A 22,858-nucleotide genomic window follows, 5' to 3' on the forward strand; every position below is an offset into this window, starting at 1 on the left:
GGGCAGGCGGCGGCGCAGCCAGCCCGAGGCCACCGAGCGCGACCTTCTGAGCCGGGTCCTCAGCGCTGGCCGCGGGGAGCCGGGGGCGTCCACAGTCGCGGCGCAGATCCCTGTGGCGGGCCGGCTGTTAGCGAGCGCGCCCTGCGCCGGACGTGCAGCACGGAAGTTCTGTAGTGCGTGTGGAGGGAGGAAATGAACGAGAGGGTCGGGCTGCAGTGTCGCTGCCCAGCCCGGAGTCTCCGGTTCCCGCGGCTGCTTCTCCTGGGTGTGGCCTGCCACGCGGCCGCTCGCTGCCTTTTGCAGTCCGCTCCAGAAGGGAGTACCGGCCTTCTGCACCGCTCCAGGAACACGTCAGACGGCGGGCAGGGCTATTGCGACACAGACGCTAGACTGGCCCCGACTCTCGACTTTTGGACCCTCTCTTCTGCAGACCTTATAGGTAGAGTTTGACAGCCCTCCTCACATCTGCCTGTGTGAGTGCCGCGGTTGGATGTACTGAGTTACGTGACATTTAAAGATACGTGGTGATGTGAAATTTACTTGTACCCGACCCAGGATATCCTGAGAATGTGCAGGATTGGTACCAACGAGGGTTAGAAAGGTCTTTGCTTAGCTCTAGTGTCAGATCTGTTCCGGTGCTGAAATACCGTATACATAATAAATCCGTGATCTAATTAAGCATTCAACCTTTTCACAACAACACAGCCAATGAAAGAATGTGTGAGCATCAAAGATAAATAAACTTTTGCTCTGTCCTCAAAAATTCACGCTAAACGGGGGGCATGGTGGTGCGTGCCTGTAATCCCAGCACTCAAGAGGCTGCGGCAGTAGGATCGCTGCGAGTTCGAGACCAGCCTGGACCACAAAGTGAGTTCAAGGCCAGCCTGAACTGCATAGCGAAACCCTGTGTCAAAAATAAATAAGGAAAGTGCCTGCTTGGCTAGCACAAGGTCCTGAGTTTGATTCCCGGTACCAAAAAAAAAAAAAAAAGGGAAATTGACCAACAAATAACTGCATTTCTCTGACACATGTTTTTTTTTTCTCCATTGGAACCACACTTGTATAATGAGTATAAATAGTCCAACAGCTGAGCACATTATTTTCATATTTATCCTAAAACTGTAGTTTTCTTACTGAATAAAAGCGATGTAGAATAAGAAGTCTATTAGATCTTTTTTCTAATCCTGAAGATTAAAAACATGCAAAGTGCTTCACAGGAAAAGTTGTTAATATACAAATGTGGTTGATCTTGATTTAGATTAGGCATATACGTTAAGACACACGGAACTGGTAGAATTTGCCAAAGTAGAGTGTAGCAACAAACTCTTTCCTTGTGCCAATTACCATTTGCACTTTTTAGCAGATAAACAGGTAATAGAGGAATTAAACCACAGTTGGCAAAGGTAGCTCTTTGCATAATCCTGTCAGGTCATCTACATTTAGTGATTTCTTGGCCAGATTAAAACAAATGCCCCTGGCGCTAAGGTGTAGCACAGCAAGGTTAAGAAGGGAAAGCAGGTGAAACTTATGAAGGCCTCCCACATTATTGTATGTTTAAACCCTTGAGGGACAACAGCTTCAGGACATGCAGAATTCAAGAGTGGTCTTTGAGACCAAACCAACCTTGAGTCCAGGAAGTCCAAACAAGTTGTGCAGGTAACTGCTAAAGAACAGGCTTCTCAGGCTGGGGATATAGCTCAGTGGCATAAGCGCCTGCCTGGCAAACACAAGGTTGTGAGTTTGATCCCCAGTACTGCCAAAAAAAAAAAAAAAAACCAACAAAAAACCAAAGAACAGACTTGTACACAGTCCAGAAACAACTGATGTTTTTCTGCATTTATACAAAGGAGACAAACAGTACTGATGGGTGAAAAGGGACTGAATGTGTCACTGAAAGTATTTTCAAAGTTGTCATTTCAATGTTGGAGGGTGACATTTCAGGATACTTTCTTGCCATATTGATGATACTATTTGAAACATTATTTTAGGTAAGCGATAACCCAAAGAGAATTTACAGCCAGGTGTGGTGGTGCACACCTGTAATCCCAGCACTCAGGAGGCTGAGGCAGGAGGATCATGGTGAATTCAAGGACCCTTGGACTACTTAGATGAAGACCAGCCTGTACTACATAGCGAGACCCTATCTCAAAAAACAAAAAAGACAAATTACAAACTTACTACTACATAATACTACATATATTATCATGTCTTGGTTCATAGTACTGCATGAAACATCTCTGGGTGTTATTAGATAAAAGATCAGTGAGTTATCAGCATAACTTCTGCTAAGAACGTTTACTAACAAAAGGTTCAGTTACACTGAAAATTTAGCAGGTATGTTTTTCCTGTGCCAGGGATCAACCCAGGGCCTCACGCATGCTTGGCGAGTGCTCTCTGACTAAGCTACACTCCTATCTCTTCTCTGGGGTCTTTAATCCGTGGCTAGTGTAAGTGTCACAAGGGTGAAGGGGGAATATCACTGAATCCTGTAGTTTCATGATCATCAGCACATATGCTGGTTGATCAGCTCATTACCAAAATGTGCATCATTCAGAACATACCACAACTGCAAATACATCATTAAATATGGCCCATTTTCTACTAAAATGTTAAAGCATTGTAAAGAGAAGTGTGCTGGTTATATCATTTAGTCAATTCAACACAAAGGGTCCCCTAGAAGAGAAGACACACTGTGGGATCTTCTACTCCTAATTATTTTTCCATGGTGGATGCTCAGATTTTTTTGATTGCCTACCATTTGGTCCTCTATAATGCTGCCTTATTCACTGTGTACTTAGAAGGAAAGAATAAAACTGGGTGTGGTGGCGCATGCCTGTAATCCCAGCACTTGGGAGGCTGAGGCAGGAGGATCATTGTGAGTTCGAGACCAGCATGGGCTACAAAGAGCTCAAGGCCAGCCTGAACTGCATAGTGAGACCCTGTCTCAAAAAGACAACCGAAAAAAAAAAAAAGAAAGAAAGAAAGTATAAAGCTTAACTCTGGCCCACATTTTCCTGTTATTTCATTTCTGTTGTAATCGATAAATTGCAGTTCTTCCATATAGTTGAGCTAATTGTCCTTGTGCCACCTTTCTCCGCTGACCTGAAGTACCATTTTCACTATAGGGGAACTTGTATCACTGCGTTGTACCTGTGCTTTTTATTGAGTTCCATGGATCTTTGCTTTTATTTTTGGAATAATAATACTTTTAGTTTTTATACATTTATAATTTGTAATATGATAAGCAAACACTCTCTTTTCTCCTGTTTTAAAAAAAAAATTTAGCCAGCCATGGTGGTGCACACCTGTAATTCCAGCACTCAGGAGGCTGAGGCAGGAGGATCATTGTAAATTCAAGGCCAGCCTGAAATGCATATTGACACCCTGTCTAAAAAAGACAAAAACAAAAGAACTATACAGTTTTTTTTTTCAGATTTGCAATTCAAATCTGTCTATTCCTTCAAAAAAAATCCCACCAGTGTTTTGATTAGATTTTTACTATGTTTATTAAGTAATTTGGTGACATGTTTTGCCAATGTAATTTCTACCCAGAAACGTATCTGTTTCCTTTGGTCATGTGTTTCTTAGGAACATCGTGCATTTCATTAAGTGGCTAAAATGGTTTTGGCTTCACTGGCTAAAATTCTAATATTGTAATGCAGCTCACCTCCATTTGCTTATAAGTATGTTATATATCCTGTTTGTTTCCCATAAGTGGAAATCTTTGTAGATAGGATATATGCCTTATTGTTTTGAATTTTTTCTATCTCCCATTCTTTTGGGTAGATTGATATACAGATTGAGTATTCCTTTATGAAATGCTTTGGACCAGAAATGTTTTGGACTTTGAAACTTTTTACATTTTATGATATTTGTATATACATAATGAGATATTTGTGCCTGGGACCCAAATCTAAACTGAAATTCATTCATGTTTCATACACTTATACATTGTTGCTTGAAGGCAATTTTAATCACTTAGTTTTGTCTTTTTGAGATAGGGTCTCGCTATGCAGTTCAGGCTGGCCTTGAGCTCACTTTGTAGCCCAGGCTGGTCTCGAACTGGGGAAGATCCTCCTGGCCTCAGCCTCCCAAGTGCTGGGATTACAGGCGTGCGCCACCACACCCAGCCTTATTTTTAGTTTTATTTTTTGCTACCAGGAATTGAACCAGGACTTTGTGGTTGCCAGGCAAGTGCTGTGCCACTGAGCTATATCCCTGACCCCCTTGAAGGCAATTTTATACAGTATTAGTAATGTACCTGCATTTTGACTGTGACTTGTCACATGAAGCCAGATCTGGAATTTTCTACCTGTGGCATCATATGGGTGCTCAGAAAGTTTAGGATTTGGGAACTTTTATTTTTACACTTTATTTATTTTTATTTTTTAATTTTTTGGGTGCTGAGAATTGAACTCAGGACCTTGCGCTTGCCAGGTAGCTGCTGTGCCACTGAGTTTATCACTGGCCTTGGGAGCATTTTAGATTTTAGATTTTCAGATTGGGGATGCTCAGTGTCTGTATACTGTATGAGTATTGGATAAATAGCGTTGGAAATGATAGGCTCAACAACTAAGTTGTGTGTTTTTTTGAAGAACAATAGTTCTTCTAAAAAATATTTATGCTGTATATGCAACAGATGAGAAAATTAAAAAGGATTTTGTTTTGTTTTCATCAGCTGTGTTTCCAGTTGATCCTGTGAAAGAAAATTATGTTCGTAAAGTGGAAAATTGTATATTTTCAATTGCCTTCCCTACTCCTTTCAAATCAAGAGTGCGTCTCGTAGCAGTTTCAAAGGTTAGGCTTTATTTTTTCACACCAGGAATTCTTAACTAAAATATTTGCCTTAAAAGTAATTTTTTTCAAATGTAATATTGCTAATGTATTGATAAATGACTAAAGCTTAGATAGTTGGTACATATCTTCTCACAATTAGTTTTTTGTTCTTACTCCTATGTTTTCATCTTACAGTTATCTTATGAGGAATACAATATATGCATTTATGGGAAAAGGGGAGGGGCTGGGGATTTTGCTCAGCCGCACAGCGCCTGCCTGGCAAGCGCGAGGTGGTGAGTTCAATTCCCCATACTGGAAAAAAAAAAAAAGAAAAAAGGGGAAACTAAATTCTTTTTGTAAATAATGGTTAGAAATGGTCTCAAATAACAAGTTCTAAATTTTTCTGTCATGGTATAAATAAATTTGAAATTAAAATAGTAAATTTGCTTTGTTTTAGTTCATTTGCTTTTTTTAGTTCTTTAAAAGACCACCTGCTAGGAGAAGTATTGTTTTACTGCGCATCACAGGAAACCCATGAAAATTTTAGAACCAGCTAAAAGAACTGATTTTCCTCAAATAGCGTAAATAATCAGACAGCATGCTATATCTTTGGTGAAAAATATTAATAGTATATTTTGGGAAGAGATTTTTTTTCTTCCAATAGGTTTTTTTCCTTGAAAATTATTAAAAGATTGCTTGGGTCTCTAAGATTTATACTTTTTCCTGCCTCAGGATGTTCTAGAAGACATTTTGGACCTTGATGTCTCTGTCTCAGAAACAGATGATTTTATCCAGCTTGTAAGCGGTGGGAAGATAGTGTTTGGATCTGTTCCATTGACTCACAGATACGGGGGTCATCAGGTAAGATCAGCAACATCACTTTCTATATGCAGATAAAAATGTGGTGGAAATGCTATCCTATTAAATTATTTTGCGTTAATATCTCTAATATTAGCCTTTTGAGATTTCAGTAAGATGCTTCTAGAAGAATATCATCATAAGATTATTAGTAATTCATCATGTGATTTCTTGCTGTGAAAAGCTAGAGCCTAAGCTTTAAATAGCGCTGGTAGGTAATGAGTGATACAGCATTTGCCGAGAAGTGTGAAGCCAAGGGTTTGATCTCCGGCACCACAAAGACAAAACCAACCCCTTAAAAGTTATGTACATTTTTTTTTTGTGGCCCTGGGGACTGAACTCAGGGCATTCTCTCACTAAAGTACCTCCCCAACCCGTTTTATTTTTATATTTATTTTGAGACGAGGTCTCCATAAAATGCCCTGGTGCACTGGAACTTCCAGTTCAAGTGCTGGGATTGCAGACATGTGCCACTGTGCTTAGCAACAACTAAGCTTTTTAATAAAATTAAGAAAATGAGGGTAGGGCCAGGTGTTGTGGTGCACGCCTGTAATCCCAGCACTCGGGAGGCTGAGGCAGGAGGATCTTCCCGAGTTCGAGACCAGCCTGGGCTACAAAGTGAGCTCAAGGCCAGCCCGAACTGCGTAGCGAGACCCTGTCTCAGAAAGACAAAAAAAAAAAAAAAAAAAAAAAAAAAAAAGAAAGAAAGAAAATGAGGGTAGTCCAACTATAACATTTCTGTGAATTATTGCTAGAGAACTCATGAGAGACGGAGGCAACAGCCAAGGAGCACAAGATGTCAGTGTAGAAGCCCCAGAGGACAAGTAGCTTCCAATTTTGCCAGGGTGGCTGTCGAGCAAAGTTGGGGAACTGCTAGAAAGGCAGTGAATCAAGGGTTGTTGGAGTGTGCAATAGGAGCTGTGGTGACTGGAAACAATTAATGCATATAAGAAATAGAGCAAGATATGGAAACAAGTTCGGGGTGTGGTGTTTGAATAAGAAAAGCAACATGGGGACATAGCAGCAGCTGCTGAAATTTGCGTGACTTCTTTGTAAGCAAGATACAGTACATGTTGAAATTTCTGTGACTTCTTTGTAAGAAAGATATGTGTTGAAATTTCTGTGACTTCTCTGTAAGCGAGATACAACTAAACTCTGCTTGTTTATTTTTGGGCTGTTTTGGAAATGGCTGGCTTACTAGGGAATAACTTTGAGGACTAGCACTAAAGTATAATATGATTTGTTTGAAAATTAAATTAGGAAATATGCAAAAAAGTGCAATGTGTTAGCTATTATAATAACTGTAACACCAGGCTCTGGTTTATTAGATTAAAAAAATTCCTTTATTCAAATTTCTGTGGTGGGGGGCTAGGGATATAGCTCAGCAGCACAGCGCCTTGCTTGGCAAGCACAAGGTCCTGAGTTTGATTCCTGGTACAAAAAAAAAATTTCTGTGATGGGGCCGGGGATATACCTCAGTGGCATAAGCACCTGCCTGGCAAGAGCAAGGTCCTGAGTTTGATTCTTGGGACCAAAAATAAAATAAAATAATTTCTGTGTGCTAGCTAGGTATGGTGGCGCATGCCTATAATCCCAACACTTGGGAGGCTGAGGCAGGAAAATTGCTGAGAGTTTGAGGCCAACATGGGCTACATAGTGAGACCTTGTTTAAAAAAAGAAAAAAAGAAAAAAAATTCTGTGACCTGGAACACAAAGTGATATAAACCATTAAAATAGGAAAGGACTTTACAGGTCATCTGTTTTAAACTTGCACCTTAGTTTCTTGCTTGGTGAGGGGTTGACCAAGGCTGTTCCATGAGTTGCAAGAAATGCTTCAGCAAAGAAATCTGTTTAATTTTGTTTAAAATACCATTTCCAAAAGACATGTGACTACAGGGTTTTGTTATTCTCTTCTCAAGGAGTAACTTAATGTTTTACTGAACTGTGGTTCTCAGTTTAGAAACTTGTGGACTAAGTGATCCTTACAATCTTTTCTAGTATCCCCAGTACAGGCCTGCCCCCCATACAGGGATCCCATGGTCCAAAAAGCCATCTCACCTACAGGTTAAATTTATCTGAAAGCATTTTATGCCATAAAAGTACAGATGCAAACGTTCAGAGTTTCATTAAACTGTTCTTTTCTGGAGAATTTTTAACGATAGTATAGTCGATGAAAGCTTTATCAGTTTCATATCATCTCTTGCTCCTCCCTGATTTGAAATTATGTTATAAATGTTTATTTATATGGATATCTTTGCCATTTCGAACTTAAATGTTTTTTGTTGATGGGAAATAAGGTTCCTGATTTTCCTGATTGCATTTCTGGAACTGAATTCCTCGTTCATTTTCCGTCCCCCTCACAGAGTGGGATGTACTTCATGCATTGTTGATTTTAGTGCCTTTCAGACTAGGCTGAGGGTACCTCTCAGACTTGTGCTCCTATAGATATTCCAAAATTCATTGTTTTAAATTTGCATTTTAAGTGAATGTCACTTATTAATTAAATTTATTTTCACTATAGTTCTAATTGTTATTGTAATCCTTAAAAATGCAATACCTCATTCCCACTTTAGACAAAAATAAGCTTGACTATAGAAGTTACTGTCAAATCTATAAAGGTGATAAATGTGAATAATTCCCCTTTTCGCCTTTTAGTTTGGGGTGTGGGCAGATCAGCTTGGCGATGGAAGAGCGCACCTTATTGGAATTTACATGAACAGGTACCTCCTATTTTCTTGGGTAATAGCTTCTCTGCTAAATGCTATCATAAATCTTCTAATAATGGAATTTTGTGATTTTCTTGTTTGTTTTCTTTTTGAAGGCAGGGTGAAAAGTGGGAGCTCCAGTTAAAAGGCTCGGGAAAGACTCCATACTCCCGGTATGGTTCAAAGTCTTTTTTTTTTTTTGGCTGTGCCAGGGATTGAATCCAGGGCCTCGTAAGAGCTAGGCAGTTTCTACCCCTGAGCTACGTTTAGCCTGGTTTGGTCATTCTTTTAGTCATCTAGAGAGGAACTGATGTTGTCTTAATCACAAATGAAACTCTTAAATTGTGTTTTTTGTAGAAATGGCGATGGTAGAGCAGTACTTCGATCCTCAGTGAGAGAATTTTTGTGCAGTGAGGCTATGCATGCCCTTGGGATTCCAACCAGCAGGGCTGCAAGGTAAATTCTTCTTCCCTTGAAGCTGTCAGGACAAAAATGTGTCAGTAATTGGAGGAGATACAGCTCTGAGAGCATGGTCCCCTCTAGTCTGTCATTTCAGCTGCGTCCTGGTGGCTTACTAGAAGCTCAAATGTTGGATCCTCTTGTTGCAGCCTGGTTGTGAGTGACGATGAAGTATGGAGAGATCAGTTCTACAGTGGAAATATCACAAAAGAACGAGGTAACGGGTTTCACAATAACTATGGTATTCAAAACTGAGCCAAGTTGTTCAAGAACGCATATTGGGTATTTTTACAGTCTTCTTCAAAATAACCCCTGGTTCTCCAAGCTGTAATTTCAGCATTATAATATTATCATAGATAAGCCCTCCCTGTATCCTTATATCACTAGTTGCCCTTTTTCAAAGAACAAACGAGCACCTGGAAGGACTGGGGATGCGGCTCCATGGTTGCCTAGCATCAGTGAGACTCTGGGTTTGATCCCAGTAACACCAAAATAAAACCTATCAAAGAGCAAACATCTAGGACGTGAACAAAAACTGTTTGTGAATAGGTGGCAAATGTCCCAAAGCCATTATAGGAAGGTTCATGTATACTTCCTCCAGATCATTCCTTGGAGTCTGATTGGTTGCACTTTATATTTTCTTCTGGAAAACTCAGTTCCTTTGCCTTTAATAGTTTAGAAATAAAAAATTAAAAAGGAGATGAAAAAGTATACTGTGGAGGCACATTTAGAGGGTCAAAAGAGAGAGCGAGAAACTACCCTGAGTCTCTGGGGAGGAGAGGAGACCTGAAAATCAATAATAAGTGCATTTAAGAGCTTGACGGTGAAGCTGTCAAGACTGTTGAGAAGGGGCTGGGAATTTAGCTCAGTGGCACAGTGTCTGCCTGGCAAGTGCAAGGTCATGAGTTGATTCCCGGTACCAGAAAAAAACCAAAAAAAAAAAAAAAAAGAACTGTTGAGAGTCCTACACGCTTTACTGGAAGCAATGGGCGTGGCTGTGTCAGGGGACAGCATTCTCACTGCTGTTCATAGTGATTCAGCAAGAGCACGTTTTATGTTTTCTACACTTAGTACATGGTATGTATGTTAATCTGTTTGTGCTGCTATAAAAAAACACCTTAAACTGTAGAAAGGTATTTCTCACAGTTTTGGGAAATCTAAGTTCAGTTTGCTGGTAGACTCGGTGTCTGGTGAGGTCCCTCTGCTTCACAGGTGGCTCCTTTTTACTTTGTCTTCATGTGATGTAAGGGGCTGAGTCTTCACATGATGTCAGGGGAAGGCAGCTCTATAGATCCCTTTTGTTTTTTTTGTTTTTTTTTCTTTTTTTTGTCTTTTTGAGACAGGGTCTTGCCATGCAGTTCAGGCTGGCCTTGAGCTCACTTTGTAGCCCAGGCTGTCTCATACTTGCCAAGATCCTCCTGCCTCAGTTTCCTGAGTGCTGGGATCATAGGCGTGCATCACCACACCCAGCTTATCTAGGTCTCTTTTCAAAGGACACTAATTGCATTTATGAGGACTGCCCCATGACCTATATCATCTCCCAAAGCCCCACACCTTTCTTGGTGGTTAGGTTTTTGACTTTTGAATTTTAGTAAGTGCAAACTTTTGAACCGTAGCAATATGTTCTCTATAAGATTTTCAAGACACACAGTTCCCCCAAAGTATTCATTCTTAAAGTATTAATAAGGGCTACTTACCTTCATGGCATCTCTATAGCAGTTGAGGTTTACTAGAGGAACAGACTTAATAGAAAAAAAATGTATGATTACTATATACAAAGGAGATAGCAGGTAGGCTTACCGTGGCTGCCTATAGAATCAAGGGTGGAAGAATGCAGAAAGGCTGTCTGTGGGCTCTAGAGTCTGGTGGAAACTGTAAAGTCTGTTGGAAATATGTGGGGATTTGTGTTAGAAGGCTGGCAAGTCTGTGTTAGAAGCCTGCCTGAACTGGAGACCAAAATTCACAGAAAATGGCAAAGATCGGATCTTCCCCGGAAAAATAAAGGAGAGCCTTTTCATTCTGTCTAGGCTGGAAGCCTATTGGTTGGCCACACCCATATCTGGGGTGGGGCAACCCTCCTCATTTTGCAACCTATATGTCAGTCATTCACAGATAGCCCAGAGCTTTGGTAATCTATGGGCTGGTCTCACTCAAGTCAAGTTGACATATCACAGTTTTCCTGTAATGTCACTGGGATAAAATGATACTGTTATGCAGAGGCCCATAACTGCTTAGGTCTCCTTGCTTGTGGTGATTGGATGTGAAATTCCAGTCACAGACTGTTAGTATGACTGCTACAGCACTACTTACTTTTATGGCTGTGACTTGTATAATGTATTATTTATCTGAATTCCAAGTCACAATCTTAATGTTATCAACTGACCCCAAGAACTTCTTCTGTTAGGACACTGATGGAATTTCCACATCTAAGTCTTTGCATATGTACAGATATCTTGATTATATTTTTATCCTAATGTTGGCCCAAGGGACCATTATGGTACAGTAAGAATAGTACAAGGCAAGAAAAAAGAATATGTAGGAACTGGAGTTGATTCTTTCAGAACTAGCTTTGTAAAACTTAGTCGAGTCACTTAGACTTTCTGGCCTTCAGTTTTCCCTTCTAAACGGAGGTGAGATTGGATGATATTTTCATGTCTTCCATTGCTAACATTCTGTGATTCAGTGGCTATTCATTAAGTACATGTTTAGATTAATTTATAGAGCTCTTGTAAATATTTTCTGAATGACTTTACATTCTTACTGTTCCAAAATCACAGAAAATAAATATCTATGTTAGTATAGTGAATAAATCTTGACCTTGTGGATAACTCAGGACACATTCTGTGGTTCTTTACTCCGCTTACCATTGGGCTAAACTCTAGTGGATCTGGGAGTAGTATGGCTCAGTTCTTAGTCTCAAAACTCACAGCCTTGGTAGAGAAAAGACTTCAAACTGGACAATCAAAAATGAGAGGTCAGTAAAAGGAGGATCAGTGAGCTTTGTGGAGGAAGTAGAAACTGATTTAGAATAGAAGAGGAGGTAGGATTCCAGTGGGGAGAGAACAGGGAGGAGGGTTATGCAAATATCTATTAAATATCTGCTGTAGCTACTTCCCAGCTGGTTAGTTGGGTTGAAGCCTTGCTGTTTCTAGCTGTGTTATGGTCTGAATGTTCTGATTCAGGCTTAAAGTGGCAGAAAAAATCCCTGACTTTTTAAGGGATATAAATTAGTTGCTTTTCTGGTGGATTCAGTAGCTGTATTCTTTTTCTTTTTTTAGCTGTATTCTTTTTTATTAAAATAATTTCATTTTGGGGCTGGGGATTTAGCTCAGTGGCACAGCACCTGCCCGGCAATCGCAAGGTTGTGAGTTCGATCCCCGGTACCAGTAAAAAAAAAAAAAAAAATTTCATTTTAAGAAAAATATTTCACTGTTCCTAACATAACTTTAAAAAGTTTTATGTTAAAATCTTTTTTTTAAGGTGCAGTTGTGCTTCGTGTTGCAAAGTCGTGGTTTAGAATTGGATCATTAGAAATTTTGGCTCATTATGGTGAACTGGATTTGCTGAGGTTAGAAAATTATTTTTAAAGCTGTTATTGACATGACTGTAAGATTGTATATATGTTTGAGGTGTACACTGTGATGTTTTGATGTGTATACATAATGTAAAATGATTACCCAATCAAGACAATCAACACATAAGACCCACACTCAGCAAATTTCAAGCATACAGGATATTATTATTAACTATAGTTTATACCTTAGGTCTGCATGACTCACTCATCTTATAACTTTGGGCAGAATTTCCCCATTTCTTGCAGCCCCCGACCCTTGGTAACAACCATTCTACTCTATTTTTATGAGTTCAACTTCTTCAGATTCCACATAGAAGTGAAACTATGCAATAGTTGTTTTTCTGACCCGACTTATTTCACTTAGCATATCTTCCAGGTATATCCACATTGTTGGTAATGACAGGATTTCCTTCTTTTTTAAAGGCTGACTAGGAAAATTACACTTAAAAAAATACAAAAAGAAAAATGCTTACATACATGCTGTGAAGTTAAATACTTTTTGTCTTCTTGGAAGTAAAACCAAGAAGTTCTCTTTTTTTTCATGGTACTAGTGATTAAATCCAGGGTTCTTAAATGTGCTAGGAAAACACTCCACCACTGAGCTACACCCCAACCCCTTTTTGTGGAGATAAGGTCTCACTGTGTAGTCCAGACTGGCCTGGAACTCATGATCCTCCTGCCTTATCCTGCTGAGTAGCTGGGGTTATAGATGTGTGCTACCATTCCCTGCTTCTTGTGAGGTGTTTTTTAGGAATTTAAAAAAGAATTATCCCCAGTAGTCCCTTTTCTCAAGTAATCTATTATGTAATTTGCAAGTCAGTAATAGCTGAGAGCCTTCATGCCACTCAGAGACATGGGGGAAGCCTCAGGAATTCCCTAGCTCTCCTCCCAATTTCTGGGATTTCCTGGGTGCATCCTCTCTTCACACTCTGGTTTGACCCGGAAGTGAAACTTAATCTCTTCAACAAGACAAAAACCACAGACCATATTTACACAGAAACTTTGCATGTTTTTGAAGATTGCAGGGAGAAGATGGAGGAGAGGTTGCTTTAAAAGAACAAAAGCAATAAAATCTTCCCCTTGGGTCACGCAGTTCAGCGTCAGTCACTCTCTGATGTCTGGCATCTGCTGGTATCTGTGCACGCAAAGCCCTATCTTCCTCAAGCAGACTTAGGATATTTCTTCAGACAAAAACATTTCTTCCTTCAAGAGGACTTCTGTATACATTGAAAGGAATACAGTTTAAAAAATCATTAGACATACGTAAGAAAAATGACCTTAGGCAAACTACAGTCCTTTGGAATATGGACCTTATATTGTAGTAACTAGTACTAGTAGATCCAGGTTTGGTACACGAGGAATGTGGAGAGGAAAAAATGAAGGAAATGAATGAGCAGAGCGGAGAAGCGAGTTATCACCCTTGTCGCTTCCATTCTCTGAGTGTCTGACGTCAGGAAATATTTACTGAGCTCATGGTCATGCTGCTGAAGGAGTGAGGTCACTGTTCCCACTATTTCATGGTATTTCTGACCACTGGTTTGCTTTTCTTCAAGTTACTATTGTTTGGATTCACCATGCTACTGTCACAGGCAGCTGAGTTAGATAGAAATATTATAGGCAGTCAGACAGGGCCAGGTCCTCCAAGGAGCCAACGTGAAAGACAAGATAAGATACATACTTGCTGTGGGCCAGACCTCAAGATGAAAGATTAAACAAATGCACCCACATACCTCGCTATGTGTAAACATCAGGGATTAGTATTCTAAATAGGTAGCGATCACCTTGAAGAGTCACTGACCCAACCCCTTACAGGAGAAGCCCCTGTTCTGTATTCATGCCTGCTTGCTATGTGACTCGCTTCCCCATTTGATCCTGATTTAATCAATTTTACCTGAACAATTCTTATTGGGCGACCATAGTTTTGTCCATTTTTTCCCTACCTTGGACCCACCTCACCTCATGGTTTTGCTCTATAAAAGCCCCTAGAAAAGGCAGAGTCTGGGGCAACCCAGTCGGCCCCGCTTCTATCCCTCTCTTTGGACAGAAGCTTTCTTTCTCTCAGTGAATATATTCTGCTCTTAACCTCCGTTGTTCCTAAAATTCTTTCTTTGATTTTGGAGAACGCGAACTCGTCCCAGACATCGTTCAGGTTGGGGGTTTTTATTTTCCTGTATCACTACTGAATATTGTTTCATCTTGGTCACATTTTTTTTCCTAGTGCTGGAGATCAAACCCAGGGTCTCATGTGTGCTAGGCATGTACAATCCCACTGAGCTAGTCCCCAGCCTTGAAACTGTTTTGTCAATTTTTTTTTTGTTGTTGTTTTGTTTTTTCTGGTACTGGGAATTGAACTCATGACCTTGCACTTGCCAGGCAGGCTCTGTGCTGCTGAGCTAAATCCCCAGCCCAAAACTGTTTTGTCTAGTGGTCATATTTCAGTTCTGGTTTCACTTACTCTGGTTTTGGTGTGTACTGCTCTCTACTCCATCCTTGAATAGCCTCCTACACTGGCCAACATGACATTACTTTTCCATCTGTCTAGTTATTAGACAGACCCTCTACAGCCCAATCCCACCCCCTCACTCCCTCTCATCCAAAGCAGTCAATTCTCTTGGTTAGTCAGTTAACTAGAATAGTTTGTTAGAATAGGAAATAAAAAGTATAGTACATCAGTGTTTTAAGCGCTTTAACTTCAGACATTTTCCAATTTTTTGTAGTCTTTATTTAGGAAGTTTTAAATGACCGACATATAAATGATCGTTCCCTGCTCTTATTTCTATACATTATTACAGTTATTATACTGCAATGTGATGATTTCTGCGTGGTCTTCCCTGATAGACTGTGTCCTCTGAAGTCTAGGTGTGAGTCTTACCGCTTTTTCCTAGTACTTGCCTTGGGCTTGGCATACAGTAGGAACTCAGTGAATGTTTGTCAAATTTACCCAAATGTGGAACATAATAAGGTAGAATATAATGTGATCTTCCAACCGTATTTCTGTATTTGATTGTTGTAGTGGAACTATTTTTGTCTACTTTGGGGTAAGATCTTATTCTAAAGTTTCTAAATGTTAAGGCTGGTCTAGTGACTCATAGGTGTTCAGGGTGGGTTCAGCACTTATTCATGGGACACGGTACTCTAAGAAACACTGATGCTGGGTCCTTTTTATCCCAGGACACTGTTAGACTTCATCATACAGGAACACTTTCCATTAGTAGATGTCAAAGGGCCTAACAGATACTTGGTAAGTTTTTGAAGAGAAAAGTCCGTACTGCATTTTCTTTTGTTGGCGTACAGACCTTGGACGCTACAACTTACAAAAGTATAGCTGGGAAAGGAAGTGTAAAGCACCTTGAACTTTTTTTTTTTACCTTGAACATTTTGTTAGAGGAAGATAAGATGAACCTCATCATAGGCAAGACAGTTGTTTTGTTTGAATTGTGACTAGAAAAGAAGAACAGGTGTTCCGATATCTTGACTGCGTATGTTACTTTGGGGTGGCATTTATAACTGGGTCACATACATTCTTTCCTCGCACATTAGGTATATACCATAGATAGTTCTATAGTGGTAGTTTTTTTCATTTAATTTTTTTGTTCAAAAGCGCCTATTTCCCATCTCTTTTGCTAATTCTTTTTAAAATTGAAATTACTAGCTTATGTTAGAATGGGTTTCTTTGTGACGTTTTCTTACTTGTGTGTACACCGTGCTTTGAACATAGCTACTCTCTAGTACTGTCCTACTGCCCTCCCAAGCCCTGTGTGTCCTAATACTTCCCCTTCTTATAGTAGAAATTTTAAAAGGAACCCAGTAGATTATAGGACAGTGTGATTTCCTATTCTTTTTTCCCCCCTATTCTTGTGGAAAGTTTTTGATCTTAATCACTTTTTCATTCTTTAAACATTCTCAGCAAAAGGAATTCTATTTTTCTTGGTGACACACTGCAAATTTAACAGTTTCCATTGCTTTAATTTAACTTCCTTGTGAATTCTGTTACTCTCACCTTTCTTATTAGGCATGGAGAATGCTGATCATAGTACTCTGAGTCTTTTATATATTATTTCTGCATGAATAATTTTTCTTTCCTTTTTCTGACATATACCTGTTTCTGTTTTTTTATGCTTTGTTTTGTTTTGTTTTGTTTTGTTTTGTTTTCCAGTACCGGGAATCGAACTCACAACCTTGTACTTACCAGGCAGGTGCTGTGCCGCTGAGCTAAATCCCCAGCCCCTGTTTCTGTTTTTTTAAACTCCTCATGGCCCACATTGGACTTCTTCCCATGTTCTCCCTAAAGATTACACTTTATGTTATGAGAGGGTCCTAAAAGATTAAAATGTATACTGTTGAAAAACTAACATTTTCTCTAAATTTTATTTTAGGATTTTTTTTCTACAGTAGTATCTGAGACAGCACAGCTTATTGCCTTATGGATGTCTGTTGGTTTTGCTCACGGTAAATTACCTATGATATTTTACTCTGCTGTGAAGAAATTAGAATTAGTTGAAGTGAATGACTTCTTTTTGTGTATTTAAAAATATTTATCCTAATGAGCTTCTTAACGTTTTTAATATACAAGCTTGTTCTTAGCAACAGATTGTTGAAATGGTTTTCAATGGAAGAGTGATCACAAAATAGAATGATGTTACTCGTAAATCTATTTGACCTTATCATTGCATGTATGACTGTATGTTATGTTCAGGGTTCTTTAAGGATATTTAAAGAACTACATGGTATGGTAAGTAATTTAAAGTATAGAGAAGTAGGGGCTGGGGATTTAACTCAGCAGCATAGCGCCTGCCTGTCAAGTGCAAGGTCGTGAGTTCGAGTCCCGGTACCGGAAAAAAAAACAAAAAAAGAAACCAAAAAAAAAAATATAGAGAAGTAAGTGGGAATTTCATCTTCCTAACTAGTGTTAACCACTTCATAGCAATTCTTCTAGTTTTTTCCTCTATTATATACAGATGTTTCTAGGAAAGGAATCAAAACCAAAACCATCCCCCAAAGAAACAAAAACAAAACCCCTGAAAGTTCAACAGCTAAAAAAGAGCTGGGTTTCCCACGCTGCTAATGTTCTGAAGCTGAGGACTGCCATGGGGTAACAAACGCATATTTTGATCTTTTCCCATTTTCACAACCTATGAAAATGAAAATTAATTTATTTTATTCTTCTTTAACTAGTCCCATTTCAAATAATATATGTTTTTAAACAAATGCTAGAGAATGAGGAAAATTCCATTTGTTGGGGTTTTGTGCCTACAATATTTGAAATCTTTATTGGGGGAGGAGGGGCGATAAATCAAAAGGCTAAATTTAATTTTAAAGTATAGTTTTCACACATGTCAAGCTATTAATTTCACCAATTAAATTTCAAGTGATAATTTAATTTTGTCTCATCTCTAAGACAAATACCATTCTTAAGAGCCTTCTTATTCTGGATAATCCTATAGAGTTAAAGGAAAAACTTGGTTGGTGGCTGAGTGTAGCTCAGTGATGGAATGAATGCTTGCCTAGCAGGCACGAGGGCCTTGGCAGTGAAACGAAAATCAAAAATTAAAATGAAAAACAAAACCAAAAACAAAAAAAGATACAGAGAAAATCATTATTATGAAGTTTTTGGGTTCTTTGTTGTTCTAGGTGTTTGTAATACCGATAACTTCAGTTTGTTATCCATTACTATTGACTACGGTCCCTTTGGGTTCATGGAGGCCTATAATCCAGGTATGTCTGGTGTGGTATGTGTGGTATATGTGTGTGTGTTTCACTAGAGAAAGAACCTCAGGTTTATTTTAGGTAAACTTTTAATGGTAATAAATACAGTGATAGCATAGTAGAAAGAGAGGATAGTAGAAAGAAATGTTCATTCTAGAATAGTCATTTTTATGTGCGCATAGATCTTCTGTGAGACATAGGCAGTGCAGTAATGAAGCCTGAGGTCTCTGCCCTCAAGGAATGCCGTATTAGAAACGGTGACATGAAGCGTATCAGTGACTGTGTTGTCTGGCAGACATAGATGTGAGTTTTAGCATCTGGCCCTTAATGGTTGTGCCTTTGGAAATCTCTCACTTTATTAATAAATAAAATCTGGGTAACGATAATACACTGCTTACACCTGCAAGGATCAGAGAGTGTGTGAAGAACATGTACTCTAGCTGGAGTTTGATACACACGTGTGGATGCAGCTCAGGGATAGAGCATTGGCCTGGCGGCATTTGGCTCTCAGCACTGTCAAAAAAAAAAAAGGGTAGGGGCATACATATGTGATAAAATGGAAATTCTTGTGGGCTGGAATTGTATTCTTATTAGGAAAATGTTTACATTTCAAAAGCTTTTAGTATAGATGGGTACGAAGTATCTGTATTTCTTTGTAGTTAAGTAACATCGGAAAGATTTTTACCTAATATACATTTATAAGTTTAAGTATAAACTTAAAACAAAAAGGCTATTTATTATAATTGTCCCCACTGTAAAGCCATAATATTTTCTTTTATTTATTTATTTTTTAATATTTTCTTTTAAACAGACTTTGTATCAAACACATCTGATGACGAAAAAAGATACAAAATAGGAAATCAGGCCAATATTGGGATGTTTAATTTAAATAAATTGTTACAAGCTCTAAACCTATTACTGGACCCTAATCAAAAGCAGCTGTGAGTAAATCTTAACTGTACTAATTAAATCTGTGAAAATATATTTGTATAATGATCACTTTTTGAAGAAAGACATGAACATTTTAAAAAAATCTTATTATTTACTTTTTAATAATGAAGATATTTCTTTCTTTTTTTCTTTTTTCGAAGGGGGAATGGTTTATTTAGCTCACAGTTTGTGGTGGTTTCAGTCCGTAATCAGCTGGCTCCAAGGCAGGGTGGCACATGACAGAGGGCAACAGTTCGATGAAGATGTTTCATGCTATATATTTTCCTCTAATGCAATTTGGGCTTTTTTTTCATAGTTATGAAAATACAGTTTTTCTTATTTATAGTTTTTACATGTTATGAAATCAGTTTCTTTCCTATTTGATCTAAAGTGCTATTTATCACCATGTTCTTAATTTCTAATTATTTAGAATAATTTTTGTCCATATTTTTGTGATGCAAGAATACATTTGGTAAAAGTCTTTATTTGAAATGTGTTAAGATTTCTTTGTGGCTCAACCTAAAATATTTTTGGATATGTTTGATCATACACAAAAATGTATATTCTCTAGTGAGAAGCTTTAATATATCAAAATAAGTGTATTGTATGTTCAAATCATTTATGACCCTACTTTTTATCTATTAGATAAGTTTGACTCTTAAGAGGTTCATATTAAAAGCTTCTATTTGAATTATATTTTATCAAGTTTAAGAAAACAAATTTTTTTTTTTTTTTTTTGTCTTTTTGAGACAGGGTCTTGCAATGTAATTCAGGCTGGCCTTGAGCTCACTTTGTAGCCCAGGCTGGTCTTGAACTCTCAAGGATCCTCCTGCCTCAGCCTCCAGAGTGCTGGGATTACAGGCGTGCGCCACCGCTCCCGGCCTGAGAAAAGTTTTGAAATTTGCATATACTATTGTATTGTTGGTTGGTACAGGTTTTTTTACATTTTCTTCCAGAAGTACCTTTTATCCTAACAATGACTCTTTTAATTCTGATGAGTACTTTTTTTTGTCTTTTTAAGACAGGATTTTACCATGTAGTTCAGACCAGCCTTGAACTCACTGTGTTATTCAGGCTGGCCTCAACCTCACAGTGATCCTCGTGCATCAGCCTCCCAAGTGCTGGGATTACAGGCATGCACCACCACCCCTGGCTTCCTTATCTTTTTCTGATTTGAGATATTCATTCATTTTCTCCCTTGTTGATGTGAACATTCTACTGAAGAGAATATTTTATTCCATTGGCGTTCTTTTTTTTTTTTCTGCTACTTTACTACTATATGAAAACAAATTCCCAGATATTTCTCAGGTATCACATAAAACAGTTTCAAAATATTTTCCGGTATATTTTCTGATATTCTAAAAAAAGATCTTAAAATGCTAGGGTTCTCTTTGCCCATTGCTTTACCTTCTACCCTGATATGATGAAACCTTTAAAAAGATTTTAGACTTTACCTCTAGTTACCCAATTGCTACCCTTTGCTAAAATATCTTAATATTTTATGTTTCAGATAATTTAGTTTTCCCTTGAAGTTTGTCTGTTCTAAGAGTCTATGGCTTTGGCATTCTCCCATCCCTCTATTTGTAGTAATTTTGCTGCTTATTACCATTTATTTTTTCATTGTTCCATTTTATTTATTTATTTATTTATTTATTTATTTATTGAAACAGGGTCTGGCTGTGTAGTTCAGGCTGGCCTTGAACTCATTTTGTAGTCAAGGCTGATCCTCCTGCCTCTGCCTCCTGAGTACTGGGATTATAGGCATGTACTACTGTGCCTGGCCAAAACAGCTGGTTTTGTTTTTTTTCTTTTGGTACCAGGAATCAAACTCAGGAGTTTGCACTTGCCAGGCAGGCGCTGTGCCACTGAGCTATCCCCTTGGCCTGTTGTTCCATTTTAAAGTCTCTGTCTTAATTATTTTCCAAATACACACTCTATGGGATATATAGGTGATACACCCTCCAAATTTTTGCATCACCGTCAATATTTTACTTTGACAATAATTGATACTGGGTATCAGTGATGGTAAGGACTCAGTGGTGAGCAGCAGCACATTACTGAGTGTGTTCATCGGGATACCTAAGCCTGTTCTCCAGAGTAGCTTTTTTAATGGTAAAGCTGAAATTTCAATCTCCATGAATTAACCGTATGCTATCTCATTTTGAATTTAAGCTAAAAAGAAAAAGGAACATGTTTGTCTTTTCAAAACAAGAGTAAATAATATTTAGAGAAATTTGCATTGTTTATAATTACTCAAATTGAACTATCATGTATGTATATAAATACTCATAGAAGCTATCTTGAATGCACTCGTCATTTTAGAGAGTGTTAAGATGTTTATTGATGTGCCCACTGGACAGTGAGCTTCCTAAGGACAAGGACTACCTCCTAATCATTTCTTCTTTTGTTTTGTTTTGTTTTCTCTGGTACCGGGAATCGAACTCTCGACCTTGCACTTGCCAGGCAGGCACCGTGCCACTGAGCTAAATCCCCAGCACCAAATCATTTCTGTGTCTCCAGAGTATGTGCTAGGAATTAAGATACATCTTCCTTCCCACACACTTGTCTTCCCGCTCCTCACAGAATCTAAATTTCACCCTTTACAGCGCAAGATCAAGAGAGAAGTCAAGTCATGTAGTGGTTTTATCAACCCCAGCTAGCACGAACATTACTCTAAAAACATGAAAGTTTACATTCCATCTGTGGTTTTCTTAGTTTAAAAGTTGGTAATATAGTCACATAGTTAAGAATCAAAGTTCTGGGCCGAGGATCTAGCTCAGCAGCACAGTTCTTGCCTGGCAAGTGCAAGGTTCTAAGTTTGATTCCTGGTACCAAAAAAAAAAAAAAAAGAACCAAAGTTTGTAAAATATTACTTAAGCAATCTTGTGCCACCCTTGTCTTTCAGTAATTTTATACCTGTTTTGTCCTGCACTCACTTATTCAACTCACACTTAATGAATCTTATCTCTCAGTGTGTCCCAGACACTGTTCTGTGTGCTACGGGGATGGTAATGAGTAGAAAAGAAAAAAAAGCCATCCTGGGTTGTTTAGTTTTTTGTCTTTTCTTCCGGTACCAGGAATTGAACTCACGACCTTGTGCTTGCCAGGCAGGCACTTTGCTGCTGAGCTAAATCCCCAGCCCTGAAAAAAAAAGCCATCCTAATCTTTACTTTAGAGGGAAGGCAATCAGTAGGCAAATATGTTATATAGTAGGTATGGAAAATAATCCAGGGGACAGGGAAGAGGGACTTGGAGTTTCAAGAGTAGTTAGCACTTAAGCCAAGATTTGAAGGAGTTGTAGAAACAAAGCCACATAATGTAGCTCCCTGGGGAAGCCATGCTACAGGCAGGGACTAGTGTGTGCAAAGGCCGTGAGGTGGAGGGATGTCGTGTGCTCAAGGAGAAGCAGGACAGCTGTAACCAACTATGGCAGGGGAAGAGTTAGAGGAAAGGAGGCCAGAGATGGCATGGGGCTTCAGGATGCATTAAGTTTTGTGTAATTTAAAAAACACTTTAGAATGTTAAGAGATAGGTGATTTATTTAAAGATGATTTTAAAGTTAAGAACTAAGCTAGGATTAGTAACATGTAATCTCCATGATATTTAAGATGTGAAGGTTCTCTTTATTTTTATAAAATAATTCAAGAGGGGGCTGGGGATTTAGCTCAGCGGCAAAAGCGCCTGCCTGGCAAGCGCAAGGTCGTGAGTTCGGTTCCCGGTACCAGAGAAAAACCAAAAAAACAAAACAAAAAAAACTGTAAACAGAGACGGACACTGTCCCATGTGGAGCTTACAAATAATAAAAATGTAAACAAAATAATTTCAGGTAAGGAAAATAAAAAGGGCAATG

The 22,858-nt window shown here is 38.7% G+C and overlaps 1 protein-coding gene across 1 annotated transcript in view; it reads left to right on the forward strand.

Moving 5' to 3' along the window:
- Positions 1 to 28: 28 nt before the first annotated feature.
- The window catches only part of LOC102005618 (UPF0061 protein ETA_18310-like), a gene marked incomplete at its 5' end in the record, with an annotated part of 44,248 nt that continues 21,418 nt past the window's right edge, over positions 29 to 22,858 (forward strand). The window contains 12 exon segments of the mRNA XM_005386894.2: positions 29 to 439; positions 4,679 to 4,797; positions 5,509 to 5,637; positions 8,290 to 8,354; positions 8,456 to 8,512; positions 8,697 to 8,795; positions 8,948 to 9,015; positions 12,279 to 12,366; positions 15,544 to 15,613; positions 16,749 to 16,821; positions 18,004 to 18,087; positions 18,890 to 19,019. Of these exon segments, the coding sequence (XP_005386951.1) occupies positions 193 to 439; positions 4,679 to 4,797; positions 5,509 to 5,637; positions 8,290 to 8,354; positions 8,456 to 8,512; positions 8,697 to 8,795; positions 8,948 to 9,015; positions 12,279 to 12,366; positions 15,544 to 15,613; positions 16,749 to 16,821; positions 18,004 to 18,087; positions 18,890 to 19,019 (1,229 nt within the window).

The sequence above is a fragment of the Chinchilla lanigera genome, unplaced genomic scaffold, assembly GCF_000276665.1.
Source record: "Chinchilla lanigera isolate Chin_1 unplaced genomic scaffold, ChiLan1.0 scaffold00028, whole genome shotgun sequence".
Lineage (NCBI taxonomy): Eukaryota > Metazoa > Chordata > Mammalia > Rodentia > Chinchillidae > Chinchilla > Chinchilla lanigera.